The sequence below is a fragment of the Hydra vulgaris genome, chromosome 13, assembly GCF_038396675.1.
Source record: "Hydra vulgaris chromosome 13, alternate assembly HydraT2T_AEP".
NCBI lineage: Eukaryota > Metazoa > Cnidaria > Hydrozoa > Anthoathecata > Hydridae > Hydra > Hydra vulgaris.
This window is the reverse complement of record NC_088932.1, coordinates 54076184-54101087: the sequence shown is the minus strand read 5'-3', so window position 1 is coordinate 54101087 and position 24904 is coordinate 54076184. Positions and strand designations below refer to the sequence as shown.

The 24904-nt window shown below is 27.9% G+C and overlaps 1 protein-coding gene across 1 annotated transcript in view; it reads right to left on the bottom strand.

The window, feature by feature from the left end:
* LOC101236774 (cysteine-rich secretory protein 1) overlaps positions 1 to 22199 on the bottom strand; it is a 28489-nt gene extending 6290 nt beyond the window's left edge. Inside the window, exons 1-6 of the mRNA XM_065816858.1 lie at positions 22055 to 22199; positions 13009 to 13152; positions 8005 to 8393; positions 6304 to 6509; positions 5271 to 5524; positions 3178 to 3403 (exon numbers count right to left, since the gene is read on the bottom strand). Of these exons, the coding sequence (XP_065672930.1) occupies positions 3178 to 3403; positions 5271 to 5524; positions 6304 to 6509; positions 8005 to 8357 (1039 nt within the window). The 5' untranslated portion in view covers positions 8358 to 8393; positions 13009 to 13152; positions 22055 to 22199. The remainder of the gene's footprint in view (positions 1 to 3177; positions 3404 to 5270; positions 5525 to 6303; positions 6510 to 8004; positions 8394 to 13008; positions 13153 to 22054) is intronic.
* Positions 22200 to 24904: the final 2705 nt, after the last annotated feature.

The following is a 24904-nucleotide window of genomic DNA, read 5'->3' as shown; positions in this document are numbered from 1 at the left end:
AACTCCTAACATTATTATAAATAATATATAATATATATATAATATATATATATATTTTATATAACTCCTAACACTCTAAGGCGTTAACAAGTAAAAATAAGTGTTTTAAAATTATTTACAAACATTTATAATTTAAAAAACATTAATACAAAGTTGCTGAAAATATATAAAAATAAACAAGATTAATTTGAAAAAGTTAAAAATTCTCTGGCCAGTTTTTCAATGTAATCTTTTCATCTTCACAATTTTTAGAATATTAAAAAAGCCCTCAGTCACGGCTTATGGTTGCGCAATGAATAGGCCTTCACTATAGAGCGCCATGGATTGTCTAAATAAGTTTTTTAAAACTGTTTCTGGTTATTAACTGGCTTAAAAAAAACATGCCTAAAATTAAAAAGTGGGACAAATGAAATGCCACAAACAATATTTTAAGTATTATAAAATGTTAGAAAATAGAAAGTGTGTTTTTTTTTCAAAAAAATGTATTCTTGAAAAACGTCTTATCATCTCGTCAAATACTATTTTGCAGAAGTTCTCAAACAAACAAAAAATATATTTTCTCACAATATATATGTATGTGGGTATATATACATATATATATATATATATATATATATATATATATATATATATATATATATATATATATACCCACATACATACATATTAGGATGATAAATTTTTTTAAATCTTGTATGGCCATGGTGCCACACAATGAGTTTTAGACTGAAAATAAAAAATATCTTAATTATAGTTAAAAAAATTAAAAACTTCCCCCGTAAAGCAAAAAAAACTTTTCAATATAAAGTTATGTATTTCTAGATGCTTAAAAAACTAGCAACAGTATAACTTTTAAATTTTATTACCGAAATTTTTTTGATTGATTGTTATTTCAGTTTTTGCTTAAACCATAATTTCTTGCACTATTTTTACTGCATTTTCTGCACAAATATTGGATCTTGCATTGTCTTAAACAGTTTCTTGATTAAACCATCTTAAAAAAGATTTTATTGCTATTGCATACTGTTTAACTGCAGCTAATAAAACTTCATATTTTGTTTCATTACAATAGTGATTGGAAAACCAGATATTCATCCATTCACTAGTGATAAAATTGCATGCTGGTTGCTGTAGCTGCCGATGCTCTGGCAAGAAATAAATGCCATTAATGTTATAATTCCTCTTGAATTCCATCCAGCATTACTAATATTTAGAAGAACCTTAAAATCAATTTTGGAAAAATCTTTTTTTTCCAAATAATATCTGTAATGATGCCCTAGCTCAACCAAAAACGTTATGTCATTCTGCAATACCACTTCTGGTATGCTGATAATTGACGTTGACAGTTTGAAATTTTTAACCAAGACATCATACTTTTGTATCAGTTCAAAAAAAATAGTTTATATTTGGGGACAATATTTTGCCCTAAAAAATTTCATCCATGACATGCTTCAATAACTAATCTAACACATAATGCTGTCAACCAATATATTGTGGAACTTCCAAATTCCTGGCTACTACTACATTTACCAAATACCAAATACAAAAAACCAAATACCAAATACCAAATACTAAAAACGAAATCTTTTGAAAAAACACAGTAAATATTCACATAACTTAAAATTTAGTACTATAAAGTATTAGTAAAGCAATTTTTGTAAATATTAAAAGTACAAATACCATATTTACCTGGTTATCTACCTAAGGACGTCTGGTCACATAACATTTGCTAATAGTTTATAATAAATACGTCTAATGGAAATTTATTTAAAATACTACTTTTTAGCTACGAAACTACTATAAACAAGGTCAGAACTTTTTGTTTAGTTCCAAACTAATAATCCTTTTTATATTAGCTAAATTGCTGTGTTAATCTGAGAGATTAGCATTGAATTAGTAAGTAATTTTTTGTATATTTGTATTATTATATATGCCAAATAATAATTGATGTTAATATTGGTTTTGAGGTCCTCATTCATGATTCAAATGTTCTGTAAACATGATCAAAGGTTCATGGGTTAATTTGGTTTTATTTTTATATTATCATCAATTACTATTATATAACAAAAATTTGTGCAAGATAGAACGATTTGAAAAGTTATAAATTATTCAAACAATGTTTAACTTTTTGTATCAAAATTAATAAAAAAGTTCTTTATTTATAGTATGAAATATTTAGTTTAAATCCGTTTTATCGGATAGGACGGGGCTAGTTGTGCATAGAGGCAAGTTGGGCCAGCTATACATTTTAAAAACTAGATTGCATAAGAATACACCTAGTGTATAAAAGACAGTGGAGTATTAACACAAAGCGCAACTAAAGATTGTTGGACGGCAGTCAAGAGAAATGCACGAGCGCGTTTTTTATTTTGGAACAAAATGCAAAAATAAATTTCACTTTGACTCTTTGATGCTTACAAAATTTTTGTAAGCTTAACTTAACTTAGCCTACACTTAAGTGTTGATACATTATCTTTTTACTGTTTTTTTGGTTATAATTATTTATTTTTAAGTCTTGCAGTTCTCTTTATAACCTAAATCATGCATAAGGGTTACAGTATTATTGAAGATTTATTGAAGATATTTTTTTGCATTCGTAGAGAATAAGTGTAAATAGACGCACTGTTTAAAAGATCTATTAGATTTAGCAAAAATTGTTTGACTATCCTACCCTATCACTCATTTGAAATCACTAAGTTTTTAAAAACTTAGAAAATTAAGTAACAAAAGTTTTTGGTTTAGAACTTTAGTTTTGAACTTTTACGTATCGTTTGTAAAAATTATTGTCTTCAACTGCTTATCAACTTTTTCAAGCCTTTCTGTAGCAATTAAAAATAAATGTCGAACTTCTTATAAACCGAGTTAGCAATAGCACCATAAACTTGAATTGTTTATAATATATAGTAGTTCATTATCATAATTACCAATAAGGTAAAGATTAGAAAAAATTGAAAAAATCATTGCATGCGTTTATAAAGTCAACATTATATCAGACGTGTAATGCTAAAATCCCTGTTACATTCAATGCAACTAAACCCTTCAATTATCTATTTTTGTTGATGGTGAAGATAAACAAATAAAACCTAATTTTTTTTACTAAGTGTTATTAAGAACAGAGTGTTATTACGTAACAAAAAAAAAATCATTATATTTTAAACAACTGTTTTTAAAACAAACCTTCTTTTGAACAAAACCCACAAGTTTTCCTGCATTTAATTTTAGCCCATTCGGCCGATAATTCACAGCGCCCTATTGCTTTTTCTTCAACACAGTTGGGATCAACGTCTTCACATTTACAATCTGTACAGTCAACGTAATTTGTATTTCTTCCAGGGCAACTGTTTGCTTCACCATCTTTGGACGAATTTATGCAATACCGTTCCACTCGATATCGGCAATCGGCCTAAAAATAAAACCATAAATACTGTTAATACTTACCACATTTTTGACGTAGTTTTAACTTGTTTAGTTTATACAAAGTAGAGCAAAAAAATTTACAAAAAGTGCACGCAAAGTGTTTTTTTTTTCGTATTGTTGTATGCCGTAAGTTGTATTAAAGCAGATAAAAAAACCCAAGTTCTACACATTTAGTTCTTAATTTTTATAAAACAAGGTTTTTTGTTTTTAATAGATTCACGACATGCATTTTTTTTTAAGAAAATATATCAGAGGATACTAAAAAGTACTAAGAGGATACTAAACTCTTAGATGATTAGTAAGCTGATTATTTAGCTTAATTAGATTTTATTTACAATCTAGAATTTGTAAAACAATAAACTAAGTTATTGACATTGTAAGTATTTTTATTATTATTATTATTTTGAATTGATATCATATAACAAAATGAGGGGCAAATTCGTCGTGTGAGAAAAGATAATACTGAAATTAAATTATGCATTTAAATATGCATAAAATAAATTATGTATTTGAATATAAAAGTTTATATGTTAGCAAGTTTTTAAACAACGGGACGCGCTTTGAAAGGAAAGCAAAAGGTGTTCAAACCAGATATGGTTCTTGTCTAAATACTAAGCTTAGAATGAAAATATTTATATACTTATTAATACTTATTTGCTAAGCAATTTTTTTTATCATTTTCGACAAAATATGGCATGAAATACTTACAAATAGAGAATAAGCTGTAAATACTTTTACATTCTTTGATTTTCATTGTCTAAGAAATACTATAAAAGAGTTTGAACGCAAAAGAACAGAGAAGTTAAACAACAATTTAATAAATAATTTATCTTTTTAAAATGTTAAAATATATGCGATTATTAGTTCTACTCATTTAATACGTCGCACAGATAATGCAAAGTTTATAAAAGTAAAATCGATCGAAGAAAAGTTTTATTTTACTTCGATTGATATCAAGTACATCAAATAGTTTTAAACTAAAAAAAAGGGAAAAAATTAGTTTTTATTGTTTCAACATGTTTTTTGTGCGCATGCGCGGTTTTTTGTTCCTAATTGATAATATGATTATTTCTGGAAAACGTTTTAACCTTAACCTGTTTTAGATATTAGATAATTGATTAACAGTAGTTTTATTTTGATAGCATTACATAGAATTCTATTATTTTAGGTTAAAGGGCTCATTCTACCATTACCACAAAAAATGGGGTTATATGTCACGGTTTTTTTTCTTCTAGGTAAGTTACTTTTACCACGAGCAAGTAGTTTCAACTATTGTCAAAACCTTATTTTTAAAAAATTGCTGTATTTTTAAACTAGATTAGTTGTGGCGATGAAATCATAAGGGATGTATTTAATCAATACATCCATCATGACTTAATGATAAAAAAACCAATTAAAGTTAACTTATTAAAAGCAACTTATTAAAATTAAAAGTAAACGCTAAAGTAACTTATTAAAAACAATCAGTTTAATACGTAATTAATATATTAACAAAGATGGAACTCTAATTAATAAAATTTCTTAGTTTTACTACAAATTCATTTTGTAAAAGTAAAACCGAATGATATCGCCCCACAAGTAAATTGACCCATTATGTTCATATTGAGTTTACAGTTAAGTGCTTTGATATGATTTTTTTCTTACTTTATTTTTACGAGCAACGTAAATTAAATGGCACTTTTCCTTATAAGTTTATTATCTTGTCACTGGAATCAGGAATAATTTTTTAGGAAATTTTTTTATTAACTTATTGAGATTATAACGTAAACTAAATACAAAGAATGTCGTATTACTTGACAAACATAAAAAATTTTGACATTAGCTCTATGAATATAAAAAACAGTTAAATATACCAAACAATGTGAAACTTTGACCCATTCTGTCCAATTATCATTTTCTGTTTGCGAGCATTCAGAAGAAGTACCACATGTTAATGCGCAGTTCTTTCTAAACGTAGGGTTATCGTTGCAATCAGAAACGCTTTCTTTACAAAAGCTCCAGTTGTCTTTTACATCGTTGCATGCTTTTGAAATTTCAAAAGTAATACTGGAATGAAGCGTCTGATGGTTTTTATTTGAAATTAACTCGTGTATTTGAGGAAATCCATCTAAATAAATTTACTGAGATTGAACATTTAATTCTCAAATTAATGCTAAGTAATTTAAAAAATCTTATTCCCCATCTCTGAACTTATTCAATTTTTTAGATATAGTCGTTTTGCTAAAAATTCAAAAACACAACCATTTACAAGTAAATAAGTTAAAATATAAAATTATATGTATTGTATAAAATTGCATTTCAAAGTAAGCATATATTATCAGAGCTAAATTTGTTTCTATCCTATTTATATGTAACCATGTTATATATTCTGTAAGAACGTCACATTAAATATTTAAAAAATTAAATGAAAACATTTTTAATTTTTTAAATATATATTTCTTGGGACCCTATTTGGACCCAAAGTGGTTAAACTAGTCAAAAACGCTGTGAACTATAAAAATTAAAAGAAATTCTTGGAGAAATTTTTTTCCAAAAGAAACATAAAAAAAAATAAATTGTTTTTCAGACTTGCATGATGTTAATACTATAAGATTTAACACTATTATGTCACTATTATCACTATTAACAAAATTATCTCACTATTAACACTATTATCTCACTACAGTTATGTCAACTAAAGCAAAATGCAATTGGCCTTTTAATACTGGCTACTTGAGAAATATTGTTTTCTCTAAAGTTTAAACTCTTTTTTAAGTTTATTGAAAGTTTATAAAAAGTGACAAAGTCCATGTTTTTTTATTTAAATTGTCAGTCCTCTAAAGTTTTAATAATTTTTTAGATATATTTAAAGATTAAATGAATTTATAGATTTTATTTCAATTATACCTTTGACTGGCTTTTTAATGTAATCTTTATAACTTGTTTCCACTTTTTGAGCTGGGGTGTATCTTGCAACAATCCAAATATTGCCATGTGCTGTTACAATTCCAACACCAACATTTTTAGCAGTCTTCCACAACAGCTGAAGCATATGACCAGCTTTTGGGTCAAACTTAACATCATCAAAATTGTAAAGTGAACTTAGTCTTTCTCTAATCAAATAAAAAATAAATAAAAATCTAGATCTAATAAGTAAATAAATATTTAAGTTAGCAAGCAACCCTTCTTTAGTTTGGAGTTAACAGAAAATAAAGAAAAGATTTAAAGCAATTGCAAGAAAGCAATCGACTAAAGACTCATATAAATGTAATATTTATTGTCAGGAAATCATGAAGATGGGAGAAAGTTTCAATGAATATTATTCAATAATAATAATATATCCAATGATATTCCAAGTAAAAAACTTGAAGAATAAAAATATTTTAAGAAATTACAGTTAAAATAAGAAGATGCAAGTTAAGTAAATGAGTTCTGCTTAATGGAATAAGTCATCACTTGCATAAGCAGTGACCATGGTTGTATGAAAAAGTGATAATGGTCGTATGAAGAAGTGACCATGGTCATAGGAAGCACTGACCATGGTCGTATGAAGAAGTGATCACCGTCGTTTGAAAAAGTGACCATGATTGTATTTGTAGAAAAGAAAAATAAACAATTATAACAATGATAACTACAATATAACAAAAAACTCAAGCTTAGCTGATAAATCGACAGCAATAGCGCTTCCACTTATTTATAACAGTTAACAAATCAGCAGTAGAGCAAGAAGATTAAAATTTGTATTAATTGTTAAAGGGTTGTTAAATTTATAAGTATTAGAAGTTTGTTAACTAAAGATTTTAAGATTTAGATTTTTAATTTGATTTTTAAATAATAGTAAGAAGACTGATTTTATTTATTTTGTCAATAAAAAAGAAGCTGTGTTATATAAATAAAATCAACATGATCGGGGTAAAAGAAGACAATACTTGATATAATGACTTGAAAATCTTGTAGGGTACTTTTGAATAATTTTATTGAATAGTGTACTAAATATTTTAGGGGAATACTTTATTTTGAACTTTTTTCACAAAAGTAAATTTGTACTCAAAAATACTGATCAGGCAATAACTAAAGAGGTTGAAGCAATGCCCAGAGTTTTTAAAAGTTGATACCACAGATTTCAGCAGTTTTGAAAACAAGATTTTAGCAGTAATGATAAAAATGATTCAATTTATTAAAAAGTTTAGAGATTAATTAAACGATTTCTAGAAAAAATTTTGACAGTGGTGGTGAGTAAGTAAGACGGTGACAATAAGTAAGTAAGACAGTGACAGGAATGTTATCAAGACAAGCTGTCGAAGACTTTAGGCGAGAAATAACTTTAGCAACAGAAGAAGGAGTAATTTTTGTGACTAAACAAGTTTAATTTTTAGCATATTTTTTTAAATTTAGGTGCCTAATTTATTTAGGTGCCTCAAGAAGTCCTTAAGGTCTTATCAGAGCAGCGCGGATGAGCATTTAATAAGGAAGTTCACGTCTCCTTCTTAACCAATGTCGCAAAACTTGCCCAGAGGTGGGATTTGAACCACGGATCCTTTGTTTCTGAGGTAAGCGCGCTACCACTGTACCGCGGCTGCACATAAAAAAAATATTTTAAAAACATACTTGTACCATTCATGAACTGCATCAATGCACCGTAAAGAAGTGTCACCACTCATACGAAAGATGTTTTCGCCGTAGTTATTCATATCAGAGTGACGTAAATCATTTTTTATTGCTAAATGAGTGGCCCACTTTGTAGCTCCGTAAGCAAGTTCGTCATCCCATTTCAATTCGTTTGTATCGTGCCAAACTTTTCTAATATGATTGTGTGCAAAAAGACATTTTTCTGGTTCCCGAACAGATTGAACATTAATAAATTCTCCTTTTACAATCACAATTAAACATATAATTATTGTGAATAAATAAACTTTTGTATTTCTATTCCACCATTTTATATTTTGTATCCACCAAACCATGTTTATACTTTAACTAACCGTTTTAACTTTTATATTCTAAACAAGAAAAACAGATCAAAGTTGGTAATAATGCTTTATATATATATATATATATATATATATATATATATATATATATATGTATATATATATATATATATATATATATATATATATATATATATATATATATATATATATATATATATATATATATATAAATATATATATATATATATATATATATATGTATGCATATGTATGTATATATATATATTGCAATATTTATATTTATTTTTGCAGATTATCATAACTTAATCTTTCCTCTTAAAGAATGCAAATGAATAGTTCATTTAAAAAATATCTTTATACCAAAAATTGCGTTATTTTAAACACACCAAATTTTCTCATCTTAGGACAACAATTTCGTAAGATGAGCTTTTTTTAATGGAACTCAAAAAAACTCAAAATAAAAAATTAAATGATCACAAAAAAAAAAAAATTAAACTAAATTGTATCTTTAAGACTATACTTAAGTAAAAAGTAATTATTTCAACCATAAAAAAAAAACACAATAATAAATCTTTCCTATCTCTAAAAAAGTTTACGATACTACTTTTTGAAAAAACTCTCGCACTTGAAATACGAATATATAGCTCCGTGGAGAATAACTTTAAAAAAACGCGCTTTTCTTAATAAAAAGCCACATCTCATCGTGAGCGTCTAAAAACGTATCATCTTAAGCAACTTCATCTAGTACTATCATAATTTAAATAGCATGACAACAGCTTATGTTTTATCTCATATAACCCATGGAATTAGCAGTAGATAAGCATATAATATTGAGGATCTAATAAATTTTTTATGATATTGTTTCGTTCTGAATTAATTACAATATATTGAATAATAAAAAATTATAACGGGGATGGTAAATTTTTTTAACAATAGAACAATTAAAGAATATTAGCTATACAACTAAGAAATTAAAAAAAATAACACCAAAAAATCAGTAATCTACCCGTAAAAGAGGTTATACGATCTCAGGAACCTGCTCATCTTACGCAACCTTTCCCTATATATATATATATATATATATATATATATATATATATATATATATATATATATATATATATATATATATATATATATATATAAATTTCACAAACTTTTTAATCGAAACAACTTAAAGGTTAGTTATAGCTGCCTTCCAAACATCAAGAGTATTATTACTTCTCATAATAAAAAGATATTATTTAAATCTCATGAAAATGCCAATCAATTATGCAATTGTCGACAAACCACCTTATGCCCACACAACGGAAAATGCCTTACAAAAAATCTTATTTATATTTGTAACGTAAAAACTCACCAAGAAGAAGAAGGATATTATTACATTGGGCTTACTGAGAAAACCTTCAAAGACAGATGGTATAAACATAAAAACTCTTTTGTTTATGAAAGTAAGGCCAACTCCACTGAACTTTCAAAATTTGTGTGGGAATGCAAAAATAATACTTTCGAACCCAATATTTAAATGGAATATTCTCAATCAAGCGGAGCCATTCAAACCTGGTGGTAAATTTTGCAATTTATGCTTGACAGAAAAATACCACATTATCACATCACCATTAAATTTGCTTAACAAACGAACCGAACTTGCGTCAAAATGCCGCCATGAAAATAAATTTCTAATTAAAAACTTTAATGTCATCAAAGCGGACACTCCATAGCATTTTTTGTATATAATTTTTGTCGTTATTTTTTGTTATTGTTACATCTGATGATCGCTATTGCGTGAAACTTTAAGTAATGTAATTGAAATATATATTAATAATTATTTAGTTTTCACAATATATATATATATATATATATATATATATATATATATATATATATATATATATATATATATATATACATATTCATATATATATATACACATTCATATATATATATATATATATATATATATATATATATATATATATATATATATATATATATATATATATATATATATATATATATATATATATATATATATATATATATGTATATATATATATATATATATATATATATATATATATATATATATATATATATATATATATATATATATATATATATATATAGACAGTACTCAACTTCTTGCCATGTTCGCTGTACCATAGATTCATCAATTGTGGCAATGGCATCAGTAACTCTTTGCTTTAGGTCAGTAATGTCCCTTATTTGTGTTCGATACACAATATCTTTAACATAGCCCCATAGAAAGAAGTCCAGGGGAGTGATATCTGGTGAACGGTAGCTGTAACTGTGGGTAGCGGTACAGATGGCCTTTGTGAGAGAACGAGAAAAAGATTGTCTTACACAATTGATTTTTTTATTAAATGTTTTTGGTCGCCTACTCTTTTCTTTACCTATCTCTGTCTCCATAAACTTTTAGTGTCATGCACGAATCGATGGACGTGATAGTGGATCTCTTCCATACTTAGTTTTGTATTTTGGCTGAGTCTGCCTATCCAACTGTGTTTCAATAAACCATGAGACACATTACATGTTCTCTTGAGGGGTAGCGATTTTGTATGGGTTCATTCAACATCACCTATTTCACAAACAGGATCCCTGAAACAAAGAAGTGCAGTGTGATGAAAAACTTTATTAAACACTGAATACAATAGAACAAATCTAAATAAATTGCATTCTTTATTCGATTTGAATCTAACCAATGCAATTGATTAGATTCAAATCTAATCAATTGCATTGGTTATAAGTATTTGAAACGGTAAAGAGACTTTGTGGACGCCCTATATATATATATATATATATATATATATATATATATATATATATATATATATATATATATATATATATATATAAATATATGTATATATATATATATTTATATATACCTGATTATATATACATGATTATATATACATGATTATATATATATATATATATATATATATATATATATATATATATATATAGATAGAGTGTGGGGCAAAAGTCCCGCTACCATTTTGATTGCCCATAACTTTGTTCAAAGAAAAGATAAGTAAGTTTGGTTTTCATAAAAAGTTTATTTAGTCTTTACATTTTTTTTCGTTATGATTGGAAAATTATATCAGTTAAATGGTAACCGTTATTCGCTATGCAACTCTCGGCTCTTTTCAAGGCATTTTTCATAACTTTTCAGGGTGAATTTCTTCAATTTCATGACGAATATTGTCTTTAAGATATTGAATTGTTTGGGGCTTATTCGCATAAACTTTTGATTTTAAAAAACCCCAAAAGAAAAAGTCTGGTGCTGTTAAATCCGGAGATCTAGCTGGCGATGCTAAATCGCCATTTCGCGAAATTAGTCTTCGTGGAAAAAGTCATTCAATAATAGAATTGTTGAACGGACTGTGTGTGCTGTGGCCCCATCTTGCTGAAACCACATGTCCTCTAGTCCTTGCTCTTCCATTTCAGGCACAAGAAAATTTCGAATCATGTCTTGGTACCGTTCAGCAGTAACAGTCACTTAAACACCTTGTTCATTTTCAAAAAAATAGGGACCAATGATGTTTCCAAAATGAATACCACACCATACAGTTGTTTTTTGTGGATGCAATGATGTATCATGAATTAATTGAGGGTTCGTTGTTCCCCAAAACCGACTTTATTATTGTACTGAACTCGTTGATCAAGATCTCTCGGTAGCAATTTATGGACTAATTGAATTTTGTACGGGAACATTTTCAAATCATTTTTCAAAATTCGCCTTTAACTGCGTGCAGAAATGTGTAACTGGGAACCACGTCTCCGAATTGATGTTTCTGGAGACTCTGCAACACTATCGCGCACCAGAGCCACATTTTCAGCGTTACAAGACGTCCATTGTCTTTCAGAACAAGGTCTGTCTGCTGTCGTACCGTACTGTCGAAAATTGGCATGTAATCGATAAATTGTGATTTTGTGGGGCACTGGACGATTTGGATATTTTTTACGCCATTTCCGCTGACTGGCAATAATGGAACGATCACTTTTGATAAATTTTATCACTATTTCTGCTCGTTCTTTTGGCGTATATTTATCCATTACAAAACTGGAGCGTCTACACAACACAATGCTCAAAACGAAACTGATCTAAACGTCACATAACCAAGATGGCGCGCAATCTAAATGGTAGCGGGACTTTTGCCCCCCTCTGTATATATATTTATATATATATACACACTCACACACACACACACACACATATATATATATATATATATATATATATATATATATATATATATATATATATATATATATATATATATATATATATATATATGTAAATTATGTTAGTGTATTTTAAAAATAGAGTGCTCAATGTTCTTAAAGGACAAAGCAATAGTAAACTCTACTCTTCCTGATGATCCAGCAATGGTGAAACTTCAAGTAGAAGAAGAAAGTTAGATAAGTGTTTTTTACTAATTTATATATATATATATATATATATATATATATATATATATATATATATATATATATATATATATATATATATATATATATATATATATATATATATATACTATTATTATTATTATTACTATTATTATTATAAAATAATTTAATGATAACTTATATATAGATTTAACAATTGATATTGGTAATCAGAAAGTACCACAAAACATCATATAATAAGGAGATCCAGGTTCGAACTCTGGACATATATTCGCGTCACGGTAAGGAAGGAGGTAAGTAACTTCGTAGTTAAATGCACTTCCGCGGTGCTCTGTGACAAAACCGCTAGGTCTTCTCGGGGCACCTAAATAACAAAATAAAAAGATAAATAAAAAAATAAAAAATTGATACACTGTCTGTAGTTCTGCAGTGAGCTACTTACAGTGGGCCTAAACGTGATCAAAACCATACTTTCGTACTCAATTTTCAAATTAAAATGATCGAACGTGGATTAAAAAAAAATGTATTTCCCTGTTAAAAAATTTCTTTGAAAAAAGTAGCATGAACCAATCTTTATGTTGACTTTACTGGTTCATAAATGTTTAGATATAAAGGAACATTTTAAATACCCATACAAAAACATTAATTTATGATAAAACAAATTATTTCAAAACAATACTGTTCATATATTGATAATAAATGAAAGATTGCAAAGTGTGAAAAATTAAATTAAAAAACATATCATTTCTGAGCATTTATGCATTATATTACAAAAATATAGCAATATTTTGAATATTAACTGAAATCTGCTGGGCAATAGAGCTATTTTGAATTAACTATACATCTCATTTCTTTTTTTAATTAAGTTTATTTCTTTTAAAAGCTTTGGTATCCACTATATAAAGTGACTTATTGAGTACTTCTTAAATAATTTACAGATATTAATCAACTTTATATTTGTAAATTGCGCAATAGTGCATGCAGCACTATTGCGCAATTTACAAATTTTAATGTTTTCAAATAATTTACTATTTTAATGTTTTCAAATAATTAAGATGATACTCTCCAGTTTTTCTTTGGTTCTAAAACTGCTTAAAATCCTGGTGTACTGGTTCCAAAGACTGTTCAGTCCAATAAGCAAGATCATCATAAATTTTATCTAATATAATTTTATTTAAAAGATTTTAAACATTTTAAAAACTTTGTTTAAATATAAAATAAATTGAATCGATATTTACTAAAATATTTTCAACTATTAAATAGATATTTTCTGTAGAACATCAATTACCAAATATACTCCCTTTTTACTCAACAAACTCTACAACATGTTCCAACAAAATGAGTTTTAAATATTACACTGGCTCCTAAGTTTCTATAACCATCTGAGAAGGTTTTAATATCGTCTTTGTAAGTTTTAGTATCGCTTTTCAGTTTCAGTTTTGTCAGTTTTAAACGTTTTTGTCAGTTTTCCCAAAAAAATTTTCTATAACTTTTTAAAAAGATATTTGGACCTTAATATTCTACTGCCATGCCTTAAAAAAAAATCTTTTTAAAGTACTAACTTAAAAATGAATTTAAAAACATTGCTTTCAAGTCTGCGTTTTCCTTAAACCTTCTTCTTGGTTCTCAAACAGTTTTTATTCAATTTCAGAGATGATTTTGTCAAAAATACTACGTAAAATATCCAGTAATTATCATCTTGATGATTCTTTTCTCAAGATCTCTAGTAAGAGGAAGGGGATGAATGCTGATTTGAAATGGCTTAACTAAGTTTAAACCCATTTTCTAAAATTTTGGTGCAATTGATGCAAGGAACTGATTGTCTAAGTTTTCGGCAATGAAGGTATTTTATTTTTGCAGAATGGACAAAGGTGTTAAATGTAACCGAAAGTAAATACCATGTGCACAGTGTATTTGCTAATTTTTTTTTTTACTTTTTTTATTTAGTTAAATTTTTTTTTGTTTAGTTCTTTATCTTCTTAGTAAATAAGATAAACTTATTTCAGACAAGAAAAGGTTTCATGAAAATTTACGCCAGAAATTATGGCAACTATATGCAATAAATGAGTTATAAATATCCAGTCCTGCCAAATTGTTTAACTGAGACGAAATAATTGCGTATCCGTACTTTGTTTAACAAAAAAATAATTTCGTTTAAATAAATAACATAATATGTATTTCTGGGAGTATTTTGCTGCGTTCTTTTTATTTTTTTATTTTTTTAGCTGCATTTAGAGTTATTAAGATGTTTTTATTTTTAAAGTAAATTTTTAATACCACTGGAAAATGTTTAGTCCCAACTTTTTACTGTGCTGTAGATAATACAATATTTACGGCCTTGTAATTCAGTAAAAAACAAAACAAACAAAAAAGGATGTTTATTTGTCAAACATATTTCAATGACTTACAATTTGATTTGTAAACACACAAGCAACAATGAAAAAGAAATGATTCCTTTGATACAATATACACAGATTCTCATTCAGAAACCAAACTTTCAAACAGGAAAGAAGCTCTCCACCGGGCATTAGGTCTCCACCGGGAATTATTCTCCACCGGGCATTAGCTCTCCACCGGGCATTAGGTCTCCAACGATTAAAAACAAAAATTATTACCGCCTGTTTTAAATGCATTTATTTTAGTATTGGAAACAGTAGAAGAGGCCTTAAATTTAATGATTTTTCAAACTTTAGTAAAAAAGAAACAAAACTTATTTTTTCATTTTGTTTTAGTTTTCATAAATTATTACATCCAAAGTTTTTTTCCTAATATTTTTTTTAGATACCTTAAGAAATCCTAACGGACTTAGAAGTCGTTTGCAATTTCACGCCTTTAGGGGAGGGGGAATCATAGATTTTGTGACTATCTGTGACATAAGGGGAATGGGAACAGTGACGGATCCAGGAATTTTGTTGGTTAGAGGGGGATGAGGAGTTAAAATAGTTTTGTATTTTGTATCACATTTGCGTCTCCTAAATAAATAAAAAAAGTCCTCCATTTCTAAGATATTTTAGGACTTTCAGATTCTGGTGATCCGTCACTGGAGGGGAATAGAAAATTGGTAACGTCTCGGATGATTTTATCAAGTTCTTCAAGTTTTTAGAGCATCAAAATTTAGCAAAGCTTGAGTATACAAATGTATTATCAATGCAGTGGCATCGATGATTTACGACTAAGTAACTTTTTTTTTAATAAATTAAAAAGTAAAGAAGAAAATGAAAAAGTAATAAATAAATAAACGGATAAATTAAAAGCTTGTAGTGTAAAAAAAAAAATTATTATTAAAAAGCCTAACAAGAAGGTAATGAAAAAGCGAATATATTGTTCCTTAACTGTGTCTTGTTATTTTTTAAAAAAGTTAATATAATTTTATTAAATAATTTGAAAAAAAAAATAGACAAAAAAAGAAGAATAGAATGAAAAATAAAGAGAAAAAAAAACATTTCTCGAACAAAACAAAAAGAAAAAAAAAGAAAAGAAAAGAAATTTGTATGTTCTCTTGTGTTTTTTGATATTTTTTTCGTTTAATTGCGTTTTTTGTTGTCCTCGTACAATGTGTATGTGTTTGAGTTGTTTGAGTTGCTGTGTGTGTATATATATATATACATATAAAAATATATATATATATATATATATATATATATATATATATATATATATATATATATATATATATATATATATATATATATCAGTAGTGTTGCGACAAAAAATTGGCCTCCTCGCATAATTTTATTCCGGGCCCTTAAATTACTTTTCTGCTACCCCCTCCCTTCCCTTTTCTTGACATAAATTATACATGAAAACAAAAATCTCACTTTTAAATACACTTTTGATTTAATTAATATATTAACTGATCCTCTCTCAAGTAAATAGTTTGAGCACCACACATGGTGCAGTCAAATAAACACTTTATATAACTTGAAAGCTATATTTTCATCAATGAAAGTGAATGTCTTTTTGCATACCAAGTCAACTGTTCGAAAATGTGTTCTCTACTTGGCGTTTCATGAAATAATGACTCCTAAATTACGCATTTTAGTAGAGCTTATTAGGGATCAATTTATTATAGCTTTTTATTTTGTTTCCCATTTATTCCGAAATATCTTAATTTTAACATAAGTCTGTTTTGAGGTAGAGAATCAACGCTTTGGCGAAATCGAGGTTACATCAATAAACTGGTGAAACGCTAAAGATGAAACAATATTAAATGTCCTTTTAGATTAGTCACGCATAATTTATGCTGAAGAAAGCCATGTTGATTTGCAGAGAGCATTTTATTATCGTTAATGTGCTTAAAGATTTTATTCTTAACAAGTATTTTGGCCATTTTGCAGCTTTATTTTATTAACCTTGGGGATAAAATATTTGCAAACAGAAGTTTTCCAACGTAGTGATTGATAACTTTAAAATCTACTCAGAATTTATTGACACACTCAACTCAGAAATCGATACCAAAAAAGTAATTAAAAATATTCAAGAATGTATTGCTGTTCATGTAAAATCTAGTCAATACGTTTCAGATTTCAATATGTTCTGAGATCGAATGCTGTATTGAGCCACAATAAAAATATTTTCTTATTTTTACGTTTGTTTTCTATGCAATGCGAAAGATCCTTTCAAAAAATTAAAAATACTACTAATTACAAAAATTTTAATAACCCGTGGATGACAAATATTTATAGAAAATAATCTAGAAAAAAACAAAGGTTGTATATAAAAAATTTAAAAAAAATAAAAAACTTATACAAGTTTTATTTTTCTTTAACTTTTTATACAACCTTTGTTTTTTTCAAGATGGTTTTCAATAACCATTTGTCATCCACGGGTCATTAAAATTTCATTGTTATATAACAATAAAATTTTAATTAGTGTAAATAATTGTATTATATATAAACTACTGTTGTGTTGCGTTAGAAGGAACGTTTTCGTTGCGTCATACATTATATTGCATATAACGTTTATGATGTTTATTATACCCTCGGGGGTATTTGCAAAAGTATATATACATTGAGTAAAGATATTCACAAAGACAAAGAGAGAAAAAAACAAATATGGACTTATTATTACAAGCTATTTCGGCCATGAGCATCGCGATAAAGTGTGTGGATTTGGTGTCGTAGTACGATGGTTCGGGTGAATTTTTAGAATAGATACAGAAATTGGAACTGGTAGCAAAACTTTAAAAAGTTGACAGGTTGCGTGTGGTGCCCCTTTATTTTTATTTTGGCGGGACGTTTGCCGTTTATCAAGGCCTCAGTGATGAGATAAAAGAAGACTACAATGTACAAATATAAATAAAATACATGCCTTCTCTGCTTCTCCACTGACAGCATACAAAGAGATCGTAAATCGCCATCTTAAAGGGAACGAGTTCGTCAACGTATATTTAACAGAATTAAAAGGCTGAGCAAGCTAATATCATTTCACGTAAGCCAAGAGTAGATAATGTGCGCATTTATTCTCGGATTACCTGAAGAAGCAAGAAAATAGCTGCAAATTGCATGCTCAATATCAACTATGTCACTGTACCAGGTTGCTGAAAAATCAAAAAGTTTGGTAATCTTACGTTACAAAGAGTCGTGTTTTGTGAGTTGCGTGAATCGTGTTGCCATTAGTCCAAGACAGGTTCCTTAAGGACGCGGACAGAAGACCATAACGCGCTGCCGTTGCGGCGAAGATGAGCATATCAGTCAAAACTGCAGCAAAAAAATTGAAAAGAAGAGGTGCTTTGTCTGTGGAATGGAAAATCACCTGGCAAAGCAGTGCTATAAAAAGTGTACGAACTCAAAAAACATGTAATGGAAGTCATCTGTTTTTGTGCGAGCAGCTTCCCACAAAATTTAAAACCACCAACTCTCTGCGTATGTGTTAATTAAAAAAATAAAAGCATTGTTAGACACTGAATGCTATAAATCAATTTTTTGGTGTGATATTGTAAACATAAAAGTATTAAACCAGCAAAAGAAAAGGTTGTCATGATGAATACAGAAGTTGTTCCCGAACATCAAGTGTTACTTGATATGGGTGCAATGGGACTACTTGGAGGTGTCCAAGTCGGGAGAGACGGCAAAACGATAAAGCACCAACTTTGATAGACAAAACTCCAATTTATCATATCTTTGAAGACGTTAAAAATGAGCTCGCAGTGAAAATAAGCTAATGGATAGCACAGGGATGGCTGAAATTATTTAAAAGGAGATGTAATGGTATTGTTCCGTTGATTGCAGTAATTTAACGAAACGAATTAAAAGTACGTCCGGCAATGGACTACATTGAGCCAAATCACTTTGTAAATATCGTTATTTGCATTATGATTTCAGTCATACTGCAAATGGCGATATTTCCAGTACCAAACTTTGCAACTGGAGAAAGTTGGGAGAAAATCTTGAAGTAGTTGATTTAATGAAAGCATACCTGCATATTTATGTTGACAAAGCATTATGGAAATATCAAGTCGTAGAATATGAAGGGCATCGTTACTCTCAAACAATATTGGGTTTTGGTTCACATGTGGCGCCCAGAGTAATGAAAAAAATCTAAAGAAAGGTATTGTCTTTAGACTCAGTTTTCGAGTTAAGGATGGATTCATTTATTGCTGTCATCATCGTTAATAATAACATAGTGTCAAGTTGCAAGGTTCAAGAGCTCTTGAAAAAAAATGACTTGGATTTTAAGTTGCTGGAAAAACTTGTCGGTGGTTCTGTTCTGTGCTTGGATTGCAAGTGTACAAAAAATGGAACCAAGTCCGTTGGAAATGTGACCCAAAGTTCTTGAAGTAAAAATGACACGTCGGCAAGTCTTTTTTTGGTGCGGACAACTGAACGAACATTTTCCGATAGCAAGCTGGTTGTGCCCTTCGTGCTATCTAAAAAGTGTGTCCAGTAGTTGTGGATGGGACTCTTCGGTGAATAAACATGTTGTCAAATTAGTAAGCAGTTTAAAGGAAAGGAACATTCTTACAAAGGAAGATTCCGTTCATGGTTCATGGAACGTCAATAACACTTCTAAAGCAACAGTGTGGTGCAATGCAAGCAGTTTAGCTGTTGGCATAGTTTTGGAAGTATCTGGAAAAATAGTAAAAGACTGTTCATGGCTGAGGAACCAAGACAATACGGCTTACAATATTCTCGCTGAGTTAGCCGTGATAAAAGGAACTAATCTAGCAACAAAATGGGGATTCGGAAGTATTACCATAAAGTGTGATTCGGCTACTGTTGTTAACTGGCCGAATTCCTTAATTACGGAATATTAAGCAACAAACCCGTTCGAGTACACGATTTTGGAGAACCTCGTTGTTTAATTGAAGACCTTGTGAAGGAAAAAACTTTTGTTATTGTTAATTATAGCCTTAGACCTAATAACTATTGCTATTGTGATGATTATTCATAAAGATTTTTTTTTTTTTTTAAATTTTAGTAAACATCTTTTGATTTACGCTTGACTGTTTTTCTCGAGCTAATATAAGCACCCTTGAAAATTAGGAGGTATAAATTTTAGCATCAATTTCGTCATCCATCTCTTCTTAATTTCTAGTTTATTTTTCTATAAGCAAAACAGGTTAAAAATACGCGATGAAAAATCTTATATAATAATACCGTATGTTAAACGCAAAAGATCTCAAAAAATTTACTCAATAAGTCAAACGGAAGATTGCCGTGAAACAATTTTTTTTCTGTTCTGTTGCTTTTTCTGTTTACATTTTGCATTTTAAAGTAAATAGATGTCTTGATTTATGAAAAATATTTTTTTATAAGAAATGTAATTTTGCTATCATCACAGCAAAATTATATTTCTTATAGAGAAATGTTTATTTCTTACAAAGAAACAATATTCATTACAGTTGAATGGTCTTACGCGGTAGTCTGTGTTAAGACTGAGAGAACTTCTTCAAGCACCTTAACAACCACAAAAATGAAAAAAGGAAGGTATTATTAGTATTAACAAATTTTTACCTATTCTGGGAAAAACATAAATATTTGGGGTTGGTAGATATAAAAACAACTTTAAAAGTGAAACACTTTTATATTACTTCAAATTTACAACTTTTGACTCTACCCTCTGTCAAAAACACTGTTGTTTAACATTTGAAGGTAAAAATTAGAGATGCCACGAATATTCGGCCGAATATTCGGCAACACTTAATTATATTGTGGGGTCCGACCTGTGTCGTTGTAATGCATAAGTCAACAACTCTGGGGGCATTTATAAACAGGTTGTGTCACAGCATGCATTATTTGTTGACTGTTACACCAAATATTTTAACTACAGTTATGCCTAAAAGTTTCATACTATTCAAACCATTCAGAAGACTTCAAAAACAACCAGCTTAGGTATATCTTACACTTCTGAGGTAATTTCAGAAAATGCTACAGATTCAATTAGTATAAAAAACTCTAAACTTATTAAAAGTGTTATTTTCACGACAACCTGAACTTAAAGCGTGGTTTAACTTTAATGGGAAAGACGATTAAACGATTGCCTTTTTTATTAAATTGCCGAATATTTGTGACATGACGAGTAAATAATTTTTTTTTATTTTAGAGAATTTCAGAAAAATCTCAATGAAAAAAAAACGGCTCCAAAAGGTTATGAATAAGATTATAGAATATAATGAATTCGTTAATCTTTTAATTCTCTTGGTTATTTACTGCGTTTTTATTAAAAAATTCAAAAGATACAAATAGGATACAAATAACTGATGACAATTAAGATTAAGTTAAAATTAAGTCTTTGCAATATTCTGTCAATAAAATACTATATTTGTAAGGAATTCTTAAAATTTCAAACATAGTTATTTATAACAAAATTTGTTGGTAAAGTTGCATTAAATTTGATTGCACCCATTCCAAATACAATGAAAATACTCGATGTATATAAACTTAACGTCTTTAATAAAAAACAATTTTTATCTTACCTTTTAAAGAATTTTTACATTAAAATCTTTTTATAAGTACATACGAGGAAATTATTTGCTAAATGAACCATATTGTAGAACAAAGTTTAATCATTTTTGTTTAAGTTATCGCGCACTTTTAGAATAAAATAATTTCGGCTGACTTTGGTCCAAGATTCGTTTTCTTGTTTTAAAAATAAATTTAAGATTTTATTCTTGCTATAAATGACACTTTAAATTAAAGAAAAAAATCATTTTTCGGATTACTTACCATAGGTAATATTTACTTACGTAAAGTTTATTTATTTTTTTAAACAAAACAAATAAATATTTTTTTAATAATAAAACAAGGCAAGTTGAATTTACTTACCAATCCAAATAATGAACCTTAATAATTATAATATCTAAAATTACTTGTAGCATTTGTAGAATATAATATGTAACTAAAGTAGAAACCTTTTACTTTTACTGGTACTGTTAGTTATATAAATAACGGTAAAAAAGTTATACTGAGGTCTGTTTACTTCGCATGGACTCATTTAAAAGATTAAAAGTAGGATACAAGTTATTGAGGGATACAAAAGAATGATAATGAAAAAGATAGCAAAGAATGTTTAATGGATCAAAACAACAAAAGAATAAACTATACAAAGAATGTTGAGCATTTCATCATATTTGACTACCACTAAAATACAAAAAATAAAACCCTTCTTACAGCTAAATAAACTTTAATCAAAAAGTTTATTTGGCTGTAAGAAGAGTTTTACTTTTGTATTTGCAACTATCTTAACTTTAAAAATATTTTTCGGCGTTCTAGGACTCTTTAAAACAATATTTTCCATATACCTGTTTTTTCTTTGTATTTTTTTATATTGGTTTTATGAAGAACTGTTAAGTATAAAATATTTTTTTATTTTTTTTTCCTTATTACATTAAAATTGTTATACAAATATATAGAAAGTAAAAAAGTTTACAATTGAAGATTATGTTAAAATAATGATAGAATTTAGATAAAAAGAAAGAACGCCGAAACTCAAAGAAGACTCAGAGGTCTTCTTTGAGTTCCGCTAAAGTTTGACGTTTAAGTTTCACGTTAAAGTTTGACGCGTCAATAAAACTTGAGGTAAACTCATGCAAATAGTTTCTTGGTAATAAAAATAGCATTTGAAGTTTTCCTTAAATTAAATTGAAATATGGTAGGCTTCACTAGTATCTTTATTCTTTGAATTTTTTTTTTTCTGCATTTTCTTTTCAGTATATCACAATATTCTTGACAAGTTTTTTCATTTTTTTCAACCATTGTAAAACACTTTTGGAATTACATTATTGAATAGATTACGCCTTTCGTTTTTTTTTTAAGTATATCTTAAGTATATCTAAAATATTAAGTATAATTATTCATCGTAATATAACAATATAACAATATATAAACTTGGTATATGAAAGAAAATCCAAACGATCTTGTCTCCAGAACCATATAGAATATATCAAACGTGTATATATAATAAAATAAAAATACAATTGATTTAATAACTATTAACAATGTAGAATAAACAAAGACTGAAAATAATTTTACTAATTATCCAGAGTGAAAATAATTTTATATTTCAAAAATATTTATATATATTGCCAGTAGAAAAAATATAGTTTTTTAATTTAGTTTTAAAAACGGAAAACGAAATTGACAAATCAAAATTAGGAACAACAATTTTGTTCCATAAATACAGTACTCGATAGTTTTCCATAATACAGTACTCGATATGCAAAATATATCACGATTGTCTTGTCACGTTTTTAATTAAAAAGATTTTTATTGTCAAATGATGAATATTTTCCATTTGGTGGTTTGTACAAGTTCTTCTTTGATCCGAGTGTAGCAACTTTGAATAATTTCAGCCGTTTTTATGCAAGTAGGTTAGTTTTTGAAGGTCATACGAGTCACTTATCTGTATGTACATACATAACATTATATGTGTATATAGAACATTTGTATGAACGCAAGTAAACACATAAACATATACAAATAAAGCACATACATACATATTACATACATACACACATACAAACATAAATACATACATGCACACACATGTATACACACACTCTTACATAAATACATACATACATACATATACACACATACATATCCACATACACACACACACACACACACACACACACACACACACACACACACACACACACACACACACACACACACACACACACACACACACACTCACACACACACACACATATATATATATATATGTGTATATATATATATATATATATATATATTTATATATATATATACATATAGATGCATACGTATACACAGGTGCATGCACACATACATATACACATAAATATACACACTCATACACAATATATTTTACAAAGTATATTTCATTAAACTATATACAACATTATTCAAGAAAAAATTGACAGAACTAGTACATAAGAACACAGTATATGTTTAGAATATATTATAACTTTAACAATAAAGTATTTTACTGGAAAAAAAAAACAAAGAAAACTTAAAATCAAAATAAAAAAAAAACAGATATTTTATCAATTGAAAGTATAATATTTTAAAACGATCCCTAAAAGTAATAAGGCGTGCAACATGTTTTTATTGACGATATAGAGGTTCAAGTTTACTCTTATTTGTACTACCCCTCGCAACATTTGCATAGTTTAGGTGGCAAGGATAAATGAATGATATAGTTGAGTTAAGGTGTACTTATTTATAATGTTTCTTGTTTTATATAATATTCCAACATTTTTAGATATTTTATTGCCCAAATTTTCTATGTGCTTTTTCCACGAGAGATTTTCATCAATATAAACGCCTAAAAATTTGGTAAAGCTTGCTTTTTTTATTAGAGTATTGTCAATAAATCAAAAATACATGTCATTTGTAAGTGTTTTTTAAAATGAGGGTGGAAGAAAATCCATTTGGTTTTATCAATATTGAGAGATTTTGAGTTTATTTGTCTTGAACCAATCAGAGATTTTAATTTCGTTGTTCATGGTTTCAATTAGATAATTTATGTTGTTGTGAGAAAAAAACAGATTAGTGTCATCTGCGAACATAATAATAAATAAGTTTGAGGCTTTATAGAGATCATTGATGTAAATAAGAAATAGTAAGGGTCCTAATATTGATTCCTGGGGTACTCCACATGTTGTATCAAGCAAATTTCTATGCCAATTC